The sequence below is a fragment of the Topomyia yanbarensis genome, chromosome 2 (genome assembly GCF_030247195.1).
Source record: "Topomyia yanbarensis strain Yona2022 chromosome 2, ASM3024719v1, whole genome shotgun sequence".
NCBI classification, from domain to species: domain Eukaryota; kingdom Metazoa; phylum Arthropoda; class Insecta; order Diptera; family Culicidae; genus Topomyia; species Topomyia yanbarensis.
In genome coordinates, this window is record NC_080671.1 from 291,673,455 (window position 1) to 291,697,107 (window position 23,653).

At 39.8% G+C, this 23,653-nt stretch overlaps 2 protein-coding genes across 2 annotated transcripts in view; both read left to right on the top strand.

The window, feature by feature from the left end:
- Positions 1–23,653, top strand: part of LOC131683270 (pyruvate dehydrogenase E1 component subunit alpha, mitochondrial-like) — a 191,959-nt gene that overhangs the window by 136,054 nt on the left and 32,252 nt on the right. The window contains exons 3-4 of the mRNA XM_058965109.1: positions 2,007–2,571; positions 2,628–2,805. Of these exons, the coding sequence (XP_058821092.1) occupies positions 2,007–2,571; positions 2,628–2,805 (743 nt within the window). The remainder of the gene's footprint in view (positions 1–2,006; positions 2,572–2,627; positions 2,806–23,653) is intronic.
- LOC131683268 (uncharacterized) lies at positions 14,078–23,048 on the top strand. Its single transcript, XM_058965108.1, has 2 exons — positions 14,078–19,347; positions 19,403–23,048. Exon 2 carries the CDS (start codon positions 20,835–20,837, stop codon positions 22,293–22,295), a length of 1,461 nt encoding a protein of 486 aa, XP_058821091.1. The 5' UTR covers positions 14,078–19,347; positions 19,403–20,834; the 3' UTR covers positions 22,296–23,048.

Sequence of the window (23,653 nt, forward strand, 5' to 3'; positions counted from 1 at the left end):
TTCCTCGCCCAAATCACTTTTTATCCGAAAATTCAGATAATTACACACTTAATTTGTCTGCCAAATCTCAGTTTTTTTTCGCATCTTTTGCCGAAATCACAACAGCTGAGATTTAAATAAACAATTTTTATTTGCTGAAATCTCAGTAAAAGTGACGTTTGATAGCTGGGACTCGGAAAATATTTCACCGAAAACCAGCAAAGAAATCTTACTATATTGAGGTATCAGTTTCTAAATTTGACTACATGATCTTATTGAAATGCGGTCAGTCTTAAAATTTATGCAGAACAGGCTTTGATGTTCTTTCCAACGTTTCGACTATATTTTCTAGTATTTTACAAGGATTGAATAAGGTCTGTTCTATGTCTGTGGTGTTTATGTTTGTACTTCTAAATGTCCTGTGTGTATTTATTTTATCCATCCGTTGTCTGATTTTTATTAATAAAACGGCGGATAAAACTAGTCCAAGCTTTTATTGTTATATTGACCAACACTTTGACTATATGGCTGTTAGGAAATTGCCGAGCCGAATTGAATGTGTATCAGCACATTTGAAGTATCAGCTTCTTATGTATTGAACATCTCTCCGGCTATGTCGCAGACATTACCCATCCATCTTTTTTATGCTTCCGTATACTACGACGGTCGGATAGAAAAGAGACCAATCCGAAATAATGCGATTCGCATATACCCTATCTGCTATAAAAAGCTACTACCTAAACGCGTACGCATACGCAAATGCAGATGCATACTTTGACGCTGAGCCTTGCTATATTATTCATAATAGTAACAGATAAGTAGGGGGACTGGCCCAATTTGGACCTAGTAAGGGTTTATGAGCTATAGAACTGGAACGTGTCAACCGATTATCAAATAAATATTTTTCCCTGGAAGCCTGATCAATCGCGCTCATTTTTTTTCTAAGGCGCCTTTTTCAGATTTTTTACCGTATTGTGTCTAAAGGACGCAAAAGTACATGAAATGCCCGAATTACCCAACCCCTGTTCCACTCATTTCTAATCGATTTTTTGCAATAGAAATGAATTCTTATTTTGACCTATTTGATTTTCACTAAATTTCGAATTGTGAAATGAAAAGTTCTCTTTGATATATAAAACTTTATAGCATAAATATATAATAAAAAGTAAGAGCTTTTGGGGACGGGCATAGTAAATCGATTGCCTTGTACGCAGCTCACCTGGGTTCGAAACCCAACCCCGCACATAGGGTTAGAGATTTTTCTTAAGAGATTTTTCTAACCCGAAGTGGCGAATGACCTTAAGGTTAAAACCTCTACAATCGAAATAAAAAAAGAGCTGAGCGAAATAACTTAAAAATAGGTTATGAGCTATAACGTCGAAATCTGTCAACCGATTTGCGAAATCTTATGTTTTCCTGAAAGCTCGTCCGACTGCACATACTTTCCTTTCAAATGGTTTTAGTGATCGTGTATCAGATCGTGTATACGGCAAAAGGTCCGAATTGAGCCAACCCATATTCTATTACACACACACATACACACACATACACACACACACACACACACACACACACACACACACCGATTAATCGAAAATTAATTGATAGTCTCGCCCAAAACAAAATATTAAATAAAATATATTGTCCGGCAGATCCAAAATCACGATAATGCACTTGATTTAGTTAAATGTTGTTTTTCGGCTTACGCATTTTTCAAAAAAGCGCTCCGAAGCAACATTCGTTCCTAGCGCAAGCACACGAAAACTAAGAACAACCGCAACATTTTGTGAAATAGAACAGAGCTACATGACAGCCATGAAAATGATGTACACGCTTTTCATAATATTACCCTAGCTGAGAAACAACTGGGGGTCCGAATTGGGCAACTTCCCCCTACATTATAATTTGTTTTACTATTTTTTTCTCGCGATACATTTCTATACTATTATTAATTTTTATGTAAATTTTTCTCTGATATTTGTGTTAACTCCTAGTATAATGAATTAAATTAAATCTTTAAATTTCAGCCATTCAAACTTCATAACCTACAAAGTGGTCCTTTCACCAACACTACAGTCACAAAAGATGAAGCACTTGCAATGTATACATCCATGCAAACGATTCGACGATTGGAAACATCCGCCGGCAACTTATATAAAGAAAAAATAGTACGAGGGTTCTGTCATTTATACTCAGGCCAAGAAGCGTGCGCAGTTGGAATGAAGACTGCGATGCGTCCTCAGGATAATATAATTTCCGCCTATCGTGTTCACGGTTGGACTTATTTAATGGGTGTGAGCGTCAAAGGTGTTTTGTCTGAGTTGACTGGTAAACAAAATGGTTGTGCTAGAGGTAAAGGTGGTTCAATGCACATGTACGCACCAAATTTTTACGGAGGGAACGGAATTGTGGGTGCACAGGTTCCACTTGGTGCTGGTGTATCTTTAGCTTGCCAGTACAAAGGAAATAAAGGAGTGTGCCTTGCACTGTATGGAGATGGAGCATCGAATCAAGGACAAGTGTTTGAAGCTTACAATATCGCATATTTATGGAATCTACCTTGTATTTTTGTTTGCGAGAACAATGGCTATGGTACATAGACTGGTACTGCCAAGTTTTTTTTAATTTTACAACATTTGCTTTTTCAGGTATGGGTACAAGTGCTAATCGCTCATCCTGCAATACAAATTATTTCCAACGTGGAGATGTGTTACCAGGCATTTGGGTGGATGGTATGGATGTTGTCGCTGTAAAGTTAGCCACTGAATTTGCCATCGAATATGTTCTGAAGAACGGTCCTTTGGTGATGGAAGTGTTCACATACAGGTATAGCACCAATAAAACCGATATTTTGGTAAATATTGGAAAGTGCACATCAACGGCGTTTTCGTTTTCATATCGGTGTAGCGAGCTAAAGAGAAAGTCTGATTACAGCTGTAGTGTTGCCATAGGGGGGAGGGGGGAGGGGGGGTTGGTTTATTGGAATTAGTGGAATTACGAGTAAACCGACACTGGGTAAAACCTATTTTCATTAGTTGTCACAAAAATAAACAAAACACACTACAGTAAGATACATGCTCGTATCGATATTAGATTTCGTTGGTAGGTTTTAAGCTGTTCACATACGACACATTGATATAAACACTGCAACACACAATGAGGGCTAATATCCCTCCCTCAGGATGAGGTAGAAAAGAATAATGCAACGGGAGCATCCTACCGTTGTGTGTGAGGACCCGAAAAATGAGTGAGTTCCTCTCTTGCTCAACGAAATGATACAGAGAAATATTTTATTACGCATGGGATATTTGCTCCGTGGAGGAGAGTGGGCTACACCTCATGATGATTCAAGAGGAGTTTGTGATGTCCTCACACGCTTGTGAGGAGGCAATGATTAGTTGCTATGAGGTTTTGTTATGTGGGGTTGAAGCGTGTGCAAAACTTATTTCTGATGTATATTTTTGTTTTTGAAATGAATGTATAGTTAAGCGTTGCATGAACCAATTCAACTGCTTAAATATATACGTAGTTTTCAAATGTGTCCCCTATTACAATTATCACTACCCATTTGAAACCATTGGTTAGAGTAGTGTCTGCCATATATTTGCACTATCTTTTGACTTAAATGGTAGTACGATATTTTGGGCACCCGATTAGAGTTTTCGTTGCACTCAAACAGAAGTATTTCATCATTCTCGGGCCATTTATTATTTTACTAGCGGTTCTTAGGAACGAAGCAAACATGTTGGTGCCAATTAATACAAATTTCATCGATTGTAGGCCTCATAAGCTATAAAATAGTACAGTACCCTCATTAAGGGTCCAAAATTTGCCAAGCGATATAATTTTAAAATATAATACTTGTTTACGTAGAAGTAGTTAGGTATCAAAAATTGCGACGTTTTTGACATATGGCACCCATAGCTAAGCTAAAACGTGACACACATGTTTCTATTGAAGTAAACCGTTTATTCGTTACGCACTGTCCAGGTGGATTAAGAATTTGTTGCCAAAACTACATCATAACTCACTGCACGGTGCTATAGTGATTTTTTAACTTTTCAAGGGAACTAGCATGGGTTATAGTGCAACACAAGTTTTGAAAAATGTTGCATGCCCCCAAATTGATTTATAGCAGAATTAAATGCTCTTCCGAATTATTATTAGAACCAAGACGTGCCTTTGGAAGAATGTTGAACCATTTGCATATTTGTCATGAAAAAAAATGCAAACAATGACTATTTTCTTATTACTGTCGCAATATAGCACAATATTTCTTTCATAACAGAATAATATAGCATACCTTTGGAATGGTGTATTATTTCTCTTTCTAGAACTTTCTAGAAATCGGCTAAGACCGGACAACGTAGCTAATGTTTTGGTGCCAAAGGTCCCAGAAAATGTTTTAGCTATAAATAAAGATGATAAGGAGTAATGAGAGCAGCCTTCATTTTTTCATATCACTTTGAAGCCAATACATTCGTTAAAAAAATCGGGAAACATGTTATTTTAAAAATAATAATATTTTGTAAAGTACTTCCGTAGGTACCTGGGCAATGATGTGAGAAAGAACTCTGCGAAATTTCTAAATGATTGGTGTAGGAGGTTTTAAGTTTTAAGTACACCGCATTTTTTCAATGTCACTCACCCAATTTTTAATATTTTTCAATGAAAATTTAGGAAAATATTGTACAAATGTTGGATTATTGTAATGAAATTGATTGAATAGGCGAAGGCTAACGTATATCCTACATATTTCATGAACTCATCATTTTTTTTATTCATATCGTTTATTTGATATGCACAAATGCGTTAGTTTGGCGGTGCCAAATTCTTTTGTTTTTACATTTTGGATATTTTAAAACTAGGAGGGTACAATGTTGAAATATTTTTTTTTACAAAAGAAAAGAAAGTTTACAGCTATCTTAAGACTAGAAATAAGATTCAATATACAAGAGAGGGCGGCAAAAGATTTTTTTATGAAAAATTCGAAACAAATCCGCGCCTCAGTCCAGCAAGTCGTCGAGTACCGGCTTGGCGGATGGTACTCCTCGGACCCGCGGGGAATCCTTCAAAAGTCATCGGACCTCGAGTCGCTCTCGCTTCAGTTTTCCTCTATGCAGGCGCAGTGGTAAAGGCGACGGCGGTTACATAGTGGCACTCTGGAGCTGATCGGTTCCACAAGGCAGGAGGAAACTCTAAAAACGAGAAATAGAAAGAGAGGGGCTAAATTGGAATATTTATCGTTTTTATGAAAGTATAAATAAGGGACATATAGGGGAAATCACGAGTTGCCAGCATATCTCGGACTGGTACATTGGGTGGTCTACCTCGGGCCCGAAGGGAATCCTTTAACTGAGACCTGACGTCACAATACCCGGCGCATACCCGGACAACGTGCTCGATGTCGTGATAGCCCTCGTCACAAGCGCACAGACTACTTTCCGCAAGCCCAATACGCCGCAAATGCGCATCCATGGTGTAGTGATTGGACATAAGTCGGGACATTACACGAATAAAATCCCGACCCCCTGAATCAAGGCTTCGTTGATACCTTTGGGATAATCGAATGTAGCCATCGTCCAAGTTCCCCATTGCTCCACGATGTTTGCCAACTGTTGAGCGTCCTCTGACGACAAATACTAAAAAATTCGTTGAAGCAGATTGGTCTTTCGTATATCGTCGCTGTTGCAGAGCTTAAAAAAATTGACATCGTTGCCTGAACTTGAAAGAAAACAAAATTCATTTCACGCCCGCAGCGATGAATGAAATTTTTGGTTCGTTTCAATCGTCACTCGTTCGGCCGACGCAGCACAGTGGGACCAATCCAAAAAAGGTGGGACAAAACCTATTTGAGGCCTTAGATGTCATTTTAGAGCCAACATTTCTTCGGATGATATGTTCACAATATTATTCTGCAACTTTTTAAATAGAATATTTTGTTGTTGGGCTAAAGTAGAGTACCCGAGCAAAAATTTTTTTTCGAAAAATTGTTTTAGAGGGTCGATGTCTTCGACAAAGTTGTAGAATATTATGTTTTGAATAACTTCTTCTAAGATACCACAGACATCAGACCTCAAATTTGTGGCAAAATTGTTGTTTTTTGAAAATATGATCAAAAAATCAGTTTTTCGATATTTCCATGCTAAAAACTTTAATTGATTAATTTAATATGTTCTACAAACTTGCAGGTAACACTAAAATACAACTTTTTGTTGAAGGAACTAATAACCTAAAATCAATATTTTGGCTTCTAAAACTATTTTTCATATAAATTTACTCTATTTTCATCAAAGATTTCTGTTTTTAGGTGCACTTTTGTGCAGCCAAACTTTGGCTATTCCGATACTCTATTATTCGTAGAATAAAATTAATACTACATAGAAACAGGATATAGTTGGACGCGTTGTTTGGGTGACCATTCATGTACGACGGTTTATAACATAAAATGTGGTTATATTATTTTTAATTTATATACATTATTAGCTATTAACAAAATCTTATATTTTGCACGCACTTACAAGCATATAGAATATATTTAGTTGAACAATTACGGTTACAATATGAAAAAGTGAAAAAAATAATATAAATTTTGAATTTAAACTGCCAAAGAACAACGATTTCGGCTCAAAAAAATAAAAAAATGGTATTTTCAACAGAATTGTTCCAAATACAATATTTGACAACTTTGCTGAAGACCTCAACCATTTAAACAAAATTTGATTTATTTAGTTCGGGATGTCTACTTTAGTTTAACCAATAAGATTAGTTCTACAAATTCATAAAAGTAGAATAATATCTATTTGAGGCCTTAGATATGATAGAACCTAAGTGTGTGGAAAAATATTCACAATATAATTGAATCATTTCTATTTTTTTATGGTTGAGGACTTCAGCAAAGTTGTATAATATTCATTTTCAAACATTTTTGTTAAAAATACCTTATACATACTGTAGATTTATTTTTTAATTCGAAATCGTTGTTCTTTGGCAGTTTAAATTCAAAATTTATATTATTTTTTTCACTTTTCCATATTGTAACCTTAATTGATCAACTAAATATGTTCTACATGCTTGTAAGTGCGTGCAAAATATAAGATTTTGTTAATAGCTAATAATGTATATAAATTAAAAATAATATAACCACATTTTATGTTATAAACCGTCGTACATGAATGGTCACCCAAACAACGCGTCCAACTATATCCTGTTTCTATGTAGTATTAATTTTATTCTACGAATAATAGAGTATCGGAATAGCCAAAGTTTGGCTGCACAAAAGTGCACCTAAAAACAGAAATCTTTGATGAAAATAGAGTAAATTTATATGAAAAATAGTTTTAGAAGCCAAAATATTGATTTTAGGTTATTAGTTCCTTCAACAAAAAGTTGTATTTTAGTGTTACCTGCAAGTTTGTAGAACATATTAAATTAATCAATTAAAGTTTTTAGCATGGAAATATCGAAAAACTGATTTTTTGATCATATTTTCAAAAAACAACAATTTTGCCACAAATTTGAGGTCTGATGTCTGTGGTATCTTAGAAGAAGTTATTCAAAACATAATATTCTACAACTTTGTCGAAGACATCGACCCTCTAAAACAATTTTTCGAAAAAAAAATTTTTGCTCGGGTACTCTACTTTAGCCTAACAACAAAATATTCTATTTAAAAAGTTGCAGAATAATATTGTGAACATATCATCCGAAGAAATGTTGGCTCTAAAATGACATCTAAGGCCTCAAATAGGTTTTGTCCCACCTTTTTTGGATTGGTCCCACTGTGCGCAGCGCTTTCAGGTACGGACATGTTCGATTTCAGAAGCAAAGCGAATTTTATTTCTATTCTAGCTCTGAGAGGGATTATTGATCAAAAGTGCACCAAATATAGATTACGCAGTTCCCTTATGCTCGAAAATGTAGAAGATGCTAACTTCTGCCTTGAAACTGTCCACATAATAACAAATGAATGCTTTGGTTGGTGAATGAATTTATATTTCCTCTGCACTCAAGCATTCGATTCTGCATGAAATTTCATTCAGCTGGAAAGTGAATGAATGAGGGAGGCGTTGAATCGGAATGGCGGTTTCGGTAAACGCAAGCAGAAATAGGTAACTGATTTTGAAATTTCGTAACACTGCGCTGTTGTGCTATCTTATGACAAGCGCAATTTAGCACATTTCGAGAAAAACGATTTTTAAAGTTTGAGATTGAATATCTTGAAACTTATAAATGGTATAAACAATCCAAAGAAGACAATTGATGCTTCTTTCTATTCTGCATTAATCTCTCAAATATTACGAAGATCGGTTGACTATGTTGTGAGTTTTTACTATGAATGTAAACAAAAGTCGCACTCACACGTATCATAGGCGTGTATTGATGACAAAATTTGTATGACGTGTCATAATCGTGCATGGAAAATTTTCCATAGAAAAAAATCATAAATTTTTAACTTTTATTCATATCTTTGCGTTCATATGGTCTATAAAAAATCGGTGAAATGCATTTTGAAGGAAATGAGTCAGGGAATCTAGAAAAAATTAATATTTTTGATTACAGTGTTGCCAAATATGCTTTATTTCCAGTTTAAAATTAAAACTGTGTTTTTCTCACAAGTCGTGTAATTTTCTTTTGAAAATATTTATGTCATTGTGTTCCTCAGACATTTTCATACATAAAAATGTCTAAAACTTCAATATAAATTGAGCAAATCCCTAGATACAGTGATTTGAAGCAAAAAACTCACAATTTCTCATCATGTTTCTCGCTATATCTAAGTAACCAAGTAGAATTTCAAAATTCTGAAAACGCCACTTTGTAGAGATTTTTCAAACAGGTAATGTGGCATATCTAACTCAGTTTACCCCAAAATGGCGTTTGTCATAAGATAGCACAACAGCGACGATATGTCACCATTAATTGCGCCCACCTTTGCTAATGAGTCGGCCTTTTCATTGCCCGGGATAGAGCAATGAGAGGGGACCCAAACAAAGGTAATCTGATAAGATTTTTCAGATAACGTACACAAGGACTCCTGTATCTTCCCCAAAAAATACGGGAATTGCTTTTTAGGCTTCACCGCACGAAGAGCCTCGATAGAGCTGAGGCTGTCCGAAATGATGAAGTAGTGATCTGTGGGCAGAGTGTCGATGATCCCAAGGGTGTACTGAATTGCAGCTAACTCTGCGACGTAAACTGAAGCAGGATCATTGAGCTTGAATGAAGCGATGATAGTATTACTGAAGATACCGAAGCCAGTGGACCCATCGAGGTTCGATCCGTCAGTGTAAAACATTTTGTCGCAGTCGACTTCTCGGAATTTATTATAAAATATATTGGGGATCACTTGCGGGCGTATATGGTCCGGGATTCCACGAATCTCTTCCTTTATGGATGTGTCGAAGAATACAGTAGAATCAGAAGTATCTAGGAAACGGACACGGTTGGGATTGTACGAAGAAGGATTGATGCTCTGTGCCATGTAGTCGAAGTACAAGGACATAAAACGGGTTTGAGAATTAAGCTCGACGAGCCTCTCGAAATTTTGAATCACCAACGGGTTCAGAATGTCGCATCGGATGAGCAATCGATATGAGAGTTCCCAAAATCGATTTTTTAGCGGAAGAACGCCCGCCAGCACTTCGAGACTCATCGTATGGGTCGAGTGCATGCAACCCAAGGCAATGCGCAAGCAACGATACTGGATTCTCTCCAGTTTGATGAAGTGTATGTTCGCAGCGGAGCGGAAACAGAAACACCCGTACTCCATCACCGACAATATCGTTGTTTGGTATAACCTGATCAGGTCTCCTGGGTGGGCACCCCACCATGTTCCAGTTATTGTTCGTAGAAAATTGATCCTTTGTTGGCATTTCTGTTTCAGATACCTATCAGGAATCAGAATATATTGGCTCAAATGGCACGTTCCCCGTACATAGTCGGGGATTTGTGCCTTGCCGTGTGTTTTCATCATTTCCTGAGCGGAAGGAAAGGACAAGGAGGTGTGGGGAAGTAGAATTGGAAGGGTGGGAAAAATAACAGCACAAAACAAAAATAAACAACAGGTAAGTTATACTCACAAGTAGTTCAACTTGCTTGCGAATAAGCCTAAAGCTCTTTACCACATTGGATAAGAAACTTTAATATGTCTCTGAGTTTCAGTCGACCAAACATGGTTTCGTCTATATAAGGACGGCTGAAGACTGGAAATCGCAATTGCGCTACCGCTGGACAGTTGCATATCAGATGATATGAGGTTCCGTAGTCGGATTCACAAAGATCACATGAAAAAGACTCAGCGCGCTGAATAGTTGCCATGTGATAATTGAGTTTGCAGTGGCCGGTTAAAGTCCTGGTCAGCATGCCGCAGTGGAGCTTCGAAAAATGTAAGAGATTTTTCGAAACTACTGGGCATGGTTGTTCTAGAAACGCCTTTGTTTGGTGACACGTTTGTAGATTTCTCCAATAATTGCGGTGCTCGGACGAAGCCCAGGACCGTATTTTTTCCCTTATCCAACTTGTCGAAATTGGCAGCGCGGGCTCAGGACCAACGAAGTCAATCGCTGAACCTGCCCTGGCCAATTCGTCAGCCCATTCATTTCCAGTAATACCGCAATGTCCTGGCACCCAGAGAAGGTAGATAGTGTTGACAATGCTTAGTTCTTCGATTTGGGTTCGGCACGCGATCACTAGCTTGGACCGGGATTTGTCTGAGCTAAGGGCCTTGATTGCAGCCTGACTATCGGAGCAGAAGTTTATAACTCTGCCAGACAAACTCAGTTGAAGGGCCGATTGCACCCCGCACATAATCGCAAGGATTTCTGCTTGGAATACAGTACAGTATCTACCTAGTGAGTGAGATTGTTCCAATCTCATTTCACGACAGTAGACACCAGCACCAGCACGTCCCTCCATCAGAGAACCGTCAGTGTAACAAACCACTTGCGTTTGTTGTTGTCTTTCCATAAAGCCAGACAACCACTCCTCTCGAGAGGGAATCTTCACATGGAATGTCCTGTAAGGAAAACTACAAGTGAGTGTAATATCGCTGGGAGCAATAATATCTTCACCCCATGTATCCATTTGTGACCACAATCGTGTATGACTGGTAGCAAGATCAACATGATTACTGTTCCAAAGCCCAGTAACCTGCAGTCTGTATGCACATGATAGTGCTTCTTGTTTTAAGTGTATGTGTAATGGTTTGATATTTAGAAGTGCCTCAAGAGCAGCGGTCGGAGTCGTGGTGAAAGCACCAGTCAACGCCACGAGCGCCATTCTTTGCAGATGGTTTAGCTTTGACTGGACTGTCACCACCTCTTCCCTCTGCCACCACACAAGGCATCCGTATGACAGTATTGGACGTACAATTGTCGTGTAAATCCAATAGATGTATTTAGGTTTGAGACCCCAGGTCTTTCCAAAAGTTCGTCTGCACTGCCCGAAGGCCATGCACGCTTTCTTGACTCTGAACTCAATGTGAGCAGACCAATTCAGTTTGGAATCCAATATGACTCCAACGTATTTGACTTGATCTGCACACAGTAGCTCAGAATCAAAGAACTGCAAGGGACGAACCCCGGTTGTTATTCGCTTCTTCGTGAAAAGAACCATTGAAGTTTTGCTTGGGTTAACTGATAGTTTAACTTGTCGACACCACTGTTCGACAGCTCTTAAACCCTGTTGCATTAAGTCAAAGATTGTTCCGATGCAAAATCCAGTAATTAGTATTTGGTAATCGTCAGCAAACCCGTAGGTCGGAAATCCAAGCTCATTGAGTTTCTTCAACAAGCCGTCAGCTACTAAGTTCCATAACAAAGGTGACAGAACGCCGCCCTGAGGACAACCGCAAATACTCAACTTCCGTATCTCAGCCTGTCGCAGTGACGAGCAAAGTATGCGGTTACTAAGCATTGCGTTTATCCAACCCGAGATACATGCAGGTATCCCATGACCGCGCGTCGCTTCCAGAATAGACTGGAAGGACACATTGTCAAAAGCACCCTCAATATCTAGGAATACACCCAAGCTAGATTGCTTGAGCGAGAAGACTTTCTCAATGTTGTAAACAACATCGTGAAGCAGAGTGATCGTGGATTTCCCACACTGATATGCATGTTGCATTTTGTGCAGTGGATATTCAACTAAACTGCAGTTCCTGATGTGATGATCGATTATCCGTTCCAAAGTTTTCAGAAGAAAAGAACTTAAGCTGATAGGCCTAAAACTCTTGGCTTCTTCATAGCTTGAGCGCCCCCCTTTGGGAATAAATCTAACAGTTATTTCTCGCCATGCTTTCGGGATATACCTGGTAGCAAGACTGGAAAGCAAAATCTTTTTCAAGACATGTTTAAGAATATCAAATCCCTTTTGCAGTAGCACGGGTGATTTGTATGGAGCAAAGCTGTCAACTACCCACTTGACCGATTCAGTGGAAACCAATGTGTGTGCTAACGCCCACGAGTCTGAATCACCAGAATGAGATCTGTGAACATTGTTCAACTCCGGATCGATACAACCTGGAAAGTGTGTGTCGAAGAGACAATTAAGAACATCTTTTTCGTCCGTCACATAAACACCATCTCTGGTTTTTAAGGAGATCATCTGAAAATCATTCGCTTTGGAGAGAATTTTGTTTAATCTGCTAGCCTCGTTCAGACTAGAGACATTAGTGCATAGGCTTTGCCAGCCAGCCCGTTCTGCAGATCTAAGACATTTCTTATATGCACTACGAGCTGACCTGAAAGCCCTGGAGTCATCACGCTGACGCCGGTTCCAAGCTCTTCTCATAACTTTCTTCATTCTTTCAAGCTCAGCCCTCCACCAAGGGGTTCCCCTAGTCGATTTAACAGTACGAAGTGGACAAGCTTCTTCGTAGGATGCTAATATGAATGAGTTTGTCGTATCCACGACGTCATCTAAGTCGTCTAGTTGACTAATTGTTGGAAAATATCCATGAAATTTAGTCGCCAAGTTTTCTAAAAAGAGGTCCCAGTTTGTAGATTTAGGATTACGATATGTCACCACATTGAAGGTGACATCAAAATGATCGAAAAATATATATTTATGATCGGATAGAGACGGTTCAGTTTCATTTAGAACCTGCCAATTTCCCAGTTCATGCAAAATTCTATCAGAGCAAAGTGTTATGTCTAACACCTCCTCCCTCCCAGACCTCGCAAAAGTTGGTCGGTTTCCCACATTCAGAGTATGGAGATTTGTACTACTTATGTACTCCATCAGTTCAGAGCCTCTCAGATTGATGTCTGAGCTGCCCCAAATGATGTGATGAGCATTCGCATCACTGCCGATAATGAGCGGAAGCCTATTTCTGCTACAATATAATACAACGCTTTTGAAATCATCAGAAGGAGATGATTCGTTATGCGGTAGGTATGCTGAACAATATATATATATATATATATATATATATATATATATATATATATATATATATATATATATATATATATATATATATATATATATATATATATATATATATATATATATATATATATATATATATATATATATATATATATATATATATATATATATATATATATATATATATATATATATATATATATATATATATATATATATATATATATATATATATATATATATATATATATATATATATATATATATATATATATATATATATATATATATATATATATATATATATATATATATATATATATATATATATATATATATATATATATATATATATATATATATATATATATATATATATATATATATATATATATATATATATATATATATATATATATATATATATATATATATATATATATATATATATATATATATATATATATATATATATATATATATATATATATATATATATATATATATATATATATATATATATATATATATATATATATATATATATATATATATATATATATATATATATATATATATATATATATATATATATATATATATATATATATATATATATATATATATATATATATATTGTCTACGTTTCCGACAGTCAGTGTAACTGTGACAACACAGATATCGCGAGTTGTGAGCTCCGATATGAGACACGCGTCAATAGCCTTATTTGCAAGAATGCAAGCACGAGGCATTTCACGTGGGTTAGTCATGCCTGTCTTGTTGTAAGCAATGAAGGCAGTGTTAAGTAACTTTCCAAAATAGAAGTTTCCTTTATGGAAATACGGTTCTTGAACCAATGCTATGGAAGCTTTACCTTCCTGCATGAGTCGAGATAAATTCATAGTTGCTGTACGTTTATGTTGGAGATTGATTTGTGCTATTCTAACCATTGTTGATTAGAGAACTGTACATTTCATCTCCAACACAAATTGCACAACAACTAGAGGACACCAAGCGAGTTGGGATGTTAACGCATTTAGCGAGCCATATCAGGTTTAAATGGGACATGATCATTTGATTCCCACGATTTGCGAAGAAAATAATGGTCCACTGTGTCAGAGATTCGCATAACACAGTAAGGGCAAAACCCAAAATGCTCCGTGCGCGACTGGCATATTTTAGACCCCCCAGTCATTAAGTCCTCGGCACGGAATTACACCTGGACTTAGGGTCTCCTACTTTCAGTCGCCTCCTACGACATGGGAGCAGGACTCCAGTGGCTCAATTCTAGGCCGGATACCACACGGCCTCTGGGCAGGTTCATCTGTACACATCGAAATTTTGATAATCGAAACTCAACAAAACTTCACCGAACTACCATCAGCCGAGAGTCTCAGCAAACCTCCAGCCAACAAAAATTCGGCAAAATTAAGTGGATCATCGGTGAAAAAAAATCTTTGTGTAGAGTGAACGTTCCGCTGCATAATGCAGCATACTGGGGAGTTCGCCCAACTCTTCCCAGGCTCCGTTCGCCATTGAGAATGTTTTAAACCCGCTCAACAATTTTACCCATAGCACGGGTCGCATGACACTATGGAATTGGGGTTCTCTGTTTGGTAGATTTTTACCACTGAAACCGGTAGTCCGTAGTGTAATTCTTAGCCGGTTGAAACAACCACTACCGACACTACACGGCTTATCTAGGCTGTTCGGCGAAAGAAGCTGACATTGAAGAACAGCTTCCATATTTAGATGGGCGAACAGCCGCAGAAGGAAGGAAGGAAGGATAACGGGAGGAGAGGGATTTGGGCTAAGCGCTTATTTAAAGGCGGCGCTGGCTCGCCTTGTCAGGGCTGCTTTAGGGCATGTGGTGTTTAGGCCTAGAACGTATAGGGCCCACTACCTCGTCCTACCACACCCGACCCGCAGTCAGCCCTCGCTGCAGGTCCGGGTCGCGAATCACAACTAGATGCTATCGCGATTAAGCATTATCCACCACCTATGACCCGCCCGGTTGCTTGCAGCTCAGCTTCCCACGTAGCGTTCCTCCACCACCACGGGGCCCGGGAAGCATCGTATGGGTCGAGTGCATGCAACCCAAGGCAATGCGCAAGCAACGATACTGGATTCTCTCCAGTTTGATGAAGAGTATTTTCGCAGCGGAGCGGAAACAGAAACACCCGTACTCCATCACCGACAATATCGTTGTTTGGTATAACCTGATCAGGTCTCCTGGGTGGGCACCCCACCATGTTCCAGTTATTGTTCGTAGAAAATTGATCCTTTGTTGACATTTCTGTTTCAGATACCTAATGCGACATCCCAAAGTACCTTTAGAGTCGAACCAGACCCCGAGATATTTAAATGTGAAAACCTGATTGATCGTTGCATCCATTAATAGAAGCTGGAGTTGCGCCGGCTCACGCTTGCTAGAAAAATCAACCAACTCAGTTTTCTCCGTGGAGAACTCAATACCCAGCTGAAGAGCCCAAGCAGACAAATTGTCCAAGGTATCTTGTAATGGTCCTTGCAAGTCGGCAGCTTTGGCCCCTGTAACAGAGACCACCCCGTCGTCTGCAAGTTGCCTTAGCGTGCATGAATTGGCAAGACAATCGTCAATGTCATTCACGTAAAAATTGTAGAGTAGGGGACTTAGACATGAGCCCTGGGGAAGACCCATGTAACTAAATCGCGATGTTGTTAAATCGCCATGCGAAAAGTGCATGTGCTTTTCAGACAACAGGTTTAGCAAAAAGTTATTTAAAATTGGTGAAAGACCATGCTGGTGCAGCTTCTCTGACAGAATATTGATAGAAACTGAATCAAAAGCCCCCTTAATATCCAAGAAGACTGATGCCATCTGCTCTTTGTTAGCATAGGCCATTTGGATTTCTGTAGAAAGCAACGCAAGGCAATCGTTCGTCCCTTTGCCTTTGCGAAAGCCAAATTGTGTATTTGAAAGTAAGCCATTTGCTTCAACCCAATTGTCGAGGCGAAGCAAGATCATTTTCTCGAACAACTTCCTAATACAGGACAGCATTGCAATCGGTCGATACGAGTTGTGGTCGGAGGCTGGTTTTCCTGGTTTTTGAATGGCGATGACCTTCACTTGCCTCCAGTCATGAGGGACAATGTTACCCTCAAGAAACTTGTTAAATAAGTTCAGCAAGCGCCTTTTTGCAGTGTCAGGCAGATTCTTCAGCAAGTTGAATTTGATTCTGTCTAACCCTGGGGCGTTATTGTTGCATGATAAGAGAGCAAGTGAGAACTCCACCATCGAAAACGGTGTTTCGTTCGCGGTATCGTGAGGAGACGCGGCGCGGTACGTTTTCTGTACCTGGACAGAGTCCGGACAGATCTTCTTGGCGAAAGCGAATATCCAACGGTTTGAATATTCCACGTTCTCGTTGGTACTGTTTTGGCTACGCATACGTAGAGCCGTACCCCAAAGAGTGCTCATCGCTGTTTCTCTCGTTAACCCGTCGACGAACCGGCGCTAATAACTGCGTTTTTTGGCTTTCATTAAACTCTTCATTCGCCTTTCTAGCGACGCGTACTGCTGATAGCTAGCGGGTAACCCGTCTTCCCGGAAGGCCTTATATGCAGTAGACTTCTCCGCGTACAGCTCTGAGCACTCTTTATCCCACCACAGGGTGGGAGACCGTCCATGGGTATTCGCGCTGGGTACTGGTTTAGTCTGAGCTTGATTCGCACTGTCGAGAATCAAGCCAGCCAAAAACCTGTACTCTTCCTCCGGAGGAAGCTCTTGGGTGGATTCGATTTTAACGGATATCGCGGTCGCGTAACTCTTCCAATCAATATTCCGTGTGAGGTCATACGAGACAGTGATTGTTTCCGATGGTCTTGAACCGTTAGCAATTGAAATTACGATAGGCAAATGATCGCTACCGTGGGGATCAGGGATCACCTTCCACATGCAATCTAACTGTAGCGATGTCGAGCATAGTGATAAATCCAACGCGCTCGCGCGTGTTGGTGGTGTAGGAATCCGCGTCATTTCTCCCGTGTTTAAGATGGTCATGTTGAAATTGTCGCAAAGATCTTGGATTAATGTCGATCTATTATCATCATGAAGACAACTCCATACCGTACCGTGCGAGTTAAAGTCTCCTAGAACTATCCGCGGTGCCGGTAAGGATTCCGTGATATTACAAAGCGTTCGGTGCCTTACCGAGGCTCTAGGAGGAATGTAGATGGAAGCAATGCAAAGGTCTTCGCCTTTGATTAGAACTTGACAAGCGACAATTTCAATGCCTGGTGTCGAAGGGAGGTTAATTCGGTTGAAAGAATAGCATTTTTTAATTCCCAAAAGTACTCCTCCGTAAGGGTTTTCTCGATCCAGACGAATTATATTAAAGTCGTGGAAATTGATATTTATATCCGGAGTTAACCAAGTTTCACACAATGCGAAAACATCACATTTTAAACTGTTTAGTAAAAATTTGAAGGAATCGCTTTTCGGGAGGCTAGATTTCTCCTCTTCCTGGATTCCCCTGGGTTAACCAAAGATGTTCCCTCTCGTGGGTCGTCAGATTCTTGCTCAACGTTAGCCAAACCAGCATAGGGATTTTCGGACAGGACAGATGGCGAAGCATTCTTTAGCATTTCTGCATAAGAACGTCTCGAGTGTTCCTTAAGGGAGCGCTTAATTTTATCCCCGCGCTGCTTGTACGCAGGGCATGATTTAAGAGCATGTGAAGGGCCCCCGCAGCAAATACACTTTTCAGTTTCTTTGTCACAAGAGTCATCCTCATGCTCTCCTTCGCATTTGCCGCATCGTTTCTTATTTCCACAATATGTGGCTGTGTGGCCCAACTGCTTGCAATTGCTGCAGCTCATGACCCGCGGTACAAACAGGCGAACTGGTAGGCGAACCTTGTCAAGGAGGATGTAATTGGGAAGAGAGGACCCGGCGAATGTCACCCGAAGCGAGCCTGATAGAGAGTAGGTAGTCTTACCTCCCTCGGTGTTTGCGGTATACAATTGTTTGCATTCCAAGATCTTAATCTGTTCAAGTGAGGGGGACCACGCACATTTCTAAATTTTTCATAAGAGGTTTTTCTAATCCGAAAGAGGCAAATGACCTTAAGGTTAAAACCTCTATATGCGAAATAAAAAAATTGTTTGAAACCACTTATGCGCGTAAAGGGCACAAAACCTACAACTAAACTATTTATGGAGATGCGTTTCGAGTTCGAAAACAAAATTTGTGCTTCTGATTTAATTGGTATGAAAGCTGTAAAATATTCGTATTTAAGCGCAACGAAAACTCAAATCGAGTGTTCCAATTATTGCCCTTGTGGCGATCACGTGTATCAGAAGTCAAAATAACTTCCAAATTCGGTAATTCAAGTTCCCTGTTGCAAATATGTGTTCACTTCCTCTATTCCGTAGGAGGAAGAATGAACACTAGGCGGCTAAAACGTACTATCCGCTCGCGCACGCACGTTTTCTCTTTCCCAATCTGTCTCACGATTGCACAAACTAGAGCAAGTGGTTGAGTTTCGGTCGCCGAACGGACCTCGTTGTCGTTGTCTTATCAACCGCCTGACCAGTAAAAACTATGTGAACGCAAGTGAGGGTATTGGCGCGTAATGGTATGGTGCAAATGTTTCGAGAGGGAATGAGATAGCGATTCAGAATCAATTGTCCAAGAAGTTCGTTTTTCGAAATACGAGTTTTACTTCGGTAAAATTACGTACTTCCGGGTATCTAGAACCAAAAATCGTTTATCTGAGGGTTTTAGGAATAGCTTCTCATCCATTTCAATCTAGACCGTGAAAGAGGTTAGAGTGCGTGTTTCTTGATTTTGTCCCGCGGTGTGTCGAATGGTTTGTCCAGTTAAAATATGAGATGTCTTTAAAATTTAGTATTTTTTTTGCTATTAGGTGTTGCGTTAAAGTCTAGAAGTAGGAAGTGCGGATAATTCGTGTGCGTTAGCTGAAAATTAAAAAGGTAACATACAATGGTACTCTATAAAAAGAGACAATGAATTCACGGCATCGAATAGTCGTGCGACGGCTTTTATTCTACCGTTTAGATTGGCACTATTCATCGGCCCGCCACACCGCCCTTCGCCCACCGACGCGCTCTAGACCCACGCGCTAGTTTGGAAGATTCTGCCGCTACAACCAAATAAGGCAGAAGTGCGACGGTTTTACATCGTTTGCTCAACTGAGCTGCACGTCACGACCATCCGGTGTGTACGTAATTTGTTGCTGGCAGCGTGTCCGGCGTACCGACAGTGCCAGCAGTTATCCATCCTGTACGCAGAGGAACATCTGTAATCGTCCGGTACATCCTTAATCGCCGCCTGCGCAGATTCATCACCGCCGGTGTAGATACATCACCGCCACCGCATCGCCGCATCGGGACAGTCTTCGCAGTAGTGCGAATGTGAGTGGGCAAGCAACGAAAAAGACTGTAAGTAGCACTATAAATCCATGCGCATGGTTCGTTAAAGTTTAGCCGATACACGCACCCGGCAAACTAAAGTTCGGCCACATTATGGCACAATAGCCCGGTAGTAAATAGCGATCGCTCCCCCGCACACAGTAGGGTACAAAACGAATATAGGCAACACCATGTTAGAAAATCCTAGGTTAAGTTTATGAAAATGCTAGAGAATTAAAATATACCTAATTATGTTAATTGTTGTTTCGGTAAATCATGTTGAGGTTAAAACTGTTGTGGTAGTCATGTTCCCATAGAGTTTACTGATTTGAAGAGGTATCTCATGTTTCGCGTCGTGTTAGTTTTGTAGTTTTTTGCGATCTTTACTCCAAGTGGGCTACTTGGGAATCTTAGCCCCACCACTCGAGTCTCTTTTCAGTTTAGTTATTTGGGTTTTGAGGCATTCTTCCAGTGATGAGACAATACGAGTGGTGTTCTTAGGTATTTTGGGATAGGAAGGTGAACTTCTCTGGGTTTATTCGGGTAATTTGATGCATGAAACTGAGGACCTCTCGATTCAGTTGCATCTGCTAGGTCGTTCCTCTAAACCTTCACTATATCGACCCGCCCTGAGGCTGGGTTTCTGGTCGGGCAACCCTAAAGCACGACAAGTGGTCCTCGAAAGAGGTGGCGCTTAAGCCATTTGTTCGGAAAGGTGGGACGATTGGGCAGATTGAATCCGTAGCAACGTCGTGCGCGCTACATTTTGGCGCCCAACGTGGGGCCACGTTATTGGGAAATTTCTGGAAGTTAAAATTTTTCTGGAGTAGGTTTCTATTTAGGTAAATGATAAGGTTCAAGTTTTTTTTTCTGGTCTTTATTTATCTATACATATATCTTTACAGATTTCTCTGATTGCCAATTTTTCATATTTATGGTACAGTTCGGATACTTGAGTGTTGTGAAGGTCTTAGTTGTAGTTTGTGTTTAGTTGTTCGGATATTTTGTGTTACTGTGTTTTAATTTTATGGGAAGTTCGAACATTCATCATGGTGAATAAATTCCCTAACGCGTACCACCTGACAAACGATGAGGTGGATTATGAATTGATAATTCGGGGTAGATTAGAGGAGACAGGATGGGATCTGGAGGCCAAATGTCAAATTTTAGGGAAACTTTTTCGAAACGATGGCCGAAGGAATCGGGACTACCCTTCCCATAATTCATTATACAAGGAATACGACTATATTTTGGCGAAGGTGGATTTTTTTGGAAGGATGTTGGATCGATTTCCTGATGAAAGGGTTGTTTCTCGCCTCAAGCATTATTTGATGAGAGTGGCGAGAAGCAAAACACCCGATGTTACGTCGGTAAGAATGCAAAGTGATCTCATGAACTACATTCGCTCAATCATAGATGGGTCTGACGAAAAGAGGAGTCCCATTAAGCAGAGTAAGAAGGGTGTTTCAGAAATACGAACAGAACGCGAACGACCGTTGGTACACAATGCTTACGCGGTAGATGTCGAAATGTCAGAGGGCAAAGAGTGGGAGTTTTCGGACGATTCGCGGTTAGAGCCTTTATTTTTCCAATCGCTTGACCCGTCTGCAGAGGAAACTCGACAGCAATTTAGTCAAAGGCAGTTGTTGGACCGGATAGCTGAACTAGAGCTTGAGATCGCGGAAGCGAACAGAGCAAATGAGGGGATTCACTTGGATACAGTGCCAAATGGGGAAGGCAGTACTTATGAGCATAGTCCCGCTGATGAACTATGTGAAACTTGTTCTATAAAGTTTGGGGGGCAGGAAATCTGTTCGCGTATCGTTTTGGATGGTAAAGCGGATGTCCTGCTACAATCTGAGGTCAAGGATAGCCTGAACGTCAATATTACTGGGGCACGAGACGGTTTGACATTACAAGTCAGTCCGGTGGAAAGTATGAGTGAAAACATTGTAGGCGAAAATGGGTTTCGGAGAATTGCCGACAAAAATTCGTCTGAAAGTGGCAAGGAATCTGTCGAACGGTTGTCTGTACGTTCGACTGATGAAATCGTCGAACCGCGAAGGACGTTACTAGAGATGACGAAGATCGACCGAGATTTTGGAAAACAGGACAGAGTTCCATCGATAGTTGTGATCGAGTCATGTCCAATACGACGACGAAGGGTTTTGGTCTCAGACGGTCGTGCGTTCTGCCGCCTTCGAGATTCACTCGCTACTGAGGATGTTCAGTCGAGAAACCAGAAAACGTTCTACAAAAAGTCTGGCAATGCTAATTATGTCATCAACCCTGGGAAAGAAAGGACTCCTGTGAACAATTTGGAGCAATCGGGCAAAGGAAAAGTTCATGTTTTTGCGTTAGCATTTAAATACGTGCTGGCTGATGCAAAGTGGGTTAAGGGAGCACATTGCTACGACATTGAGGATTTGAGTGGGAAGCGGCCTACGATACTCAACTTCAAATACCGCAGAAAACTCTACCCACCCAATTCCTCCCTCTCTCCCACTTAAGAGAATTAAAAAAATTCGAGCTATGTATCTCTCATTTGTTGAGTAGAGACAATTGCACCATGATGCGAAAGCTCTGGTTGCGGAAAATACTGTTCCACCGTTTGTAAGGCTCTGCACTGTTCTTAGCACAGCTGCAGCCCCCACAACAACTTTAATTTACTGGGGGATCCTTGAAATCTGGTTGGAAACAGTTAATTTGATTTCGGGAAATAAGCTTCGTTCCCCCTCACTAGTTACTACTGCACGTATAGCTATCCCCTCGACCAGAAGTCAGAGAGAGTTCACGGCGCAAGCCTGAACGATGATCTACCAAACCAGAAACTCCGAGCCAAAGTGGCGTTGAAGAGGAGTACCTGTAATGGGAAACACACCGCGAGTCCAAGACTGGGGATGCTTGGATGATGACCGTGCAAGACTCGGAGGACTTTCCTGTGTAAGGTCGATGACGAGCAAACCCGAGTGAATCGAGCTGGCAGTATCAACTAGGAAGAGGGAAAGTTGCGTATTTTTCAAAAGGGAATCCACGAGGAACATTATTCGAACAGGTTGGCCTGCCTGTCGACAGAGGAGTCGATATCTTCCCCGGGGCCGAGACTAAGACGAATAGGGTGTTGTGCTAATCACAATCACCCACCCTCCCCCGTATTGCTGTAAATAATTCCCGTTCGGATTAAATGATGTTAGTGTTTTTACAACTACATCGAGTCTTATGAACTAAATTAATACCTAACGCTAACATATATTGAAATTTACCTGCTACTTATGTCTATATTATTAGTATGGAATTATTTCATGTTTTTTTGTAAAATTTCATGTTCATATTTTTGTTATTTATATGCATGCAAATTATTCAAGTATTTAGTTATCTGTGTATTATTTATTTATGAAATATTTATTTGTTTATTTATTTCATGTTATTTGTTTAGTGTTTATTTATTTATTTTTGCGTTATTTATTTATTTATTTAATTTTTTTGCTATTGATTTATTTATTTAATGTTTATTTGGAGTTATGGGGTAATTTTTATGGCAACTTTTGGCCAGTAATTTTGGATGGAAATATGGTCCTTGTTGCTGTCCGGTTGCTCCTAAAAAGTAAACCTACCATTAGATTCTGTTCAAAAAACTTACCTTCAATCGGAATCCAACTTTCCTTCTCGAAGTCCGCTGGTTTCTTCAAAACCAGTTTCCGTATGGTATATTCCAGTGGGGTGGGTAGGCCGTCGACACCCATCCATCTCCCTAGAAACTACCTAGAAAAATACAAATAAAATCGAAGTTAGCTTACCATTTCCATAATCCACCGTTTGTCGGCCAGGATTGGCCAACAATTCCATGAAATACCTAGAATATAAAAAA

Coding starts and splice junctions, on each gene's coding strand:
- LOC131683268 (XM_058965108.1), top strand. CDS start 20,835: ATGGTGAATAAATTCCCTAACGCGTACCACCTGACAAACGATGAGGTG.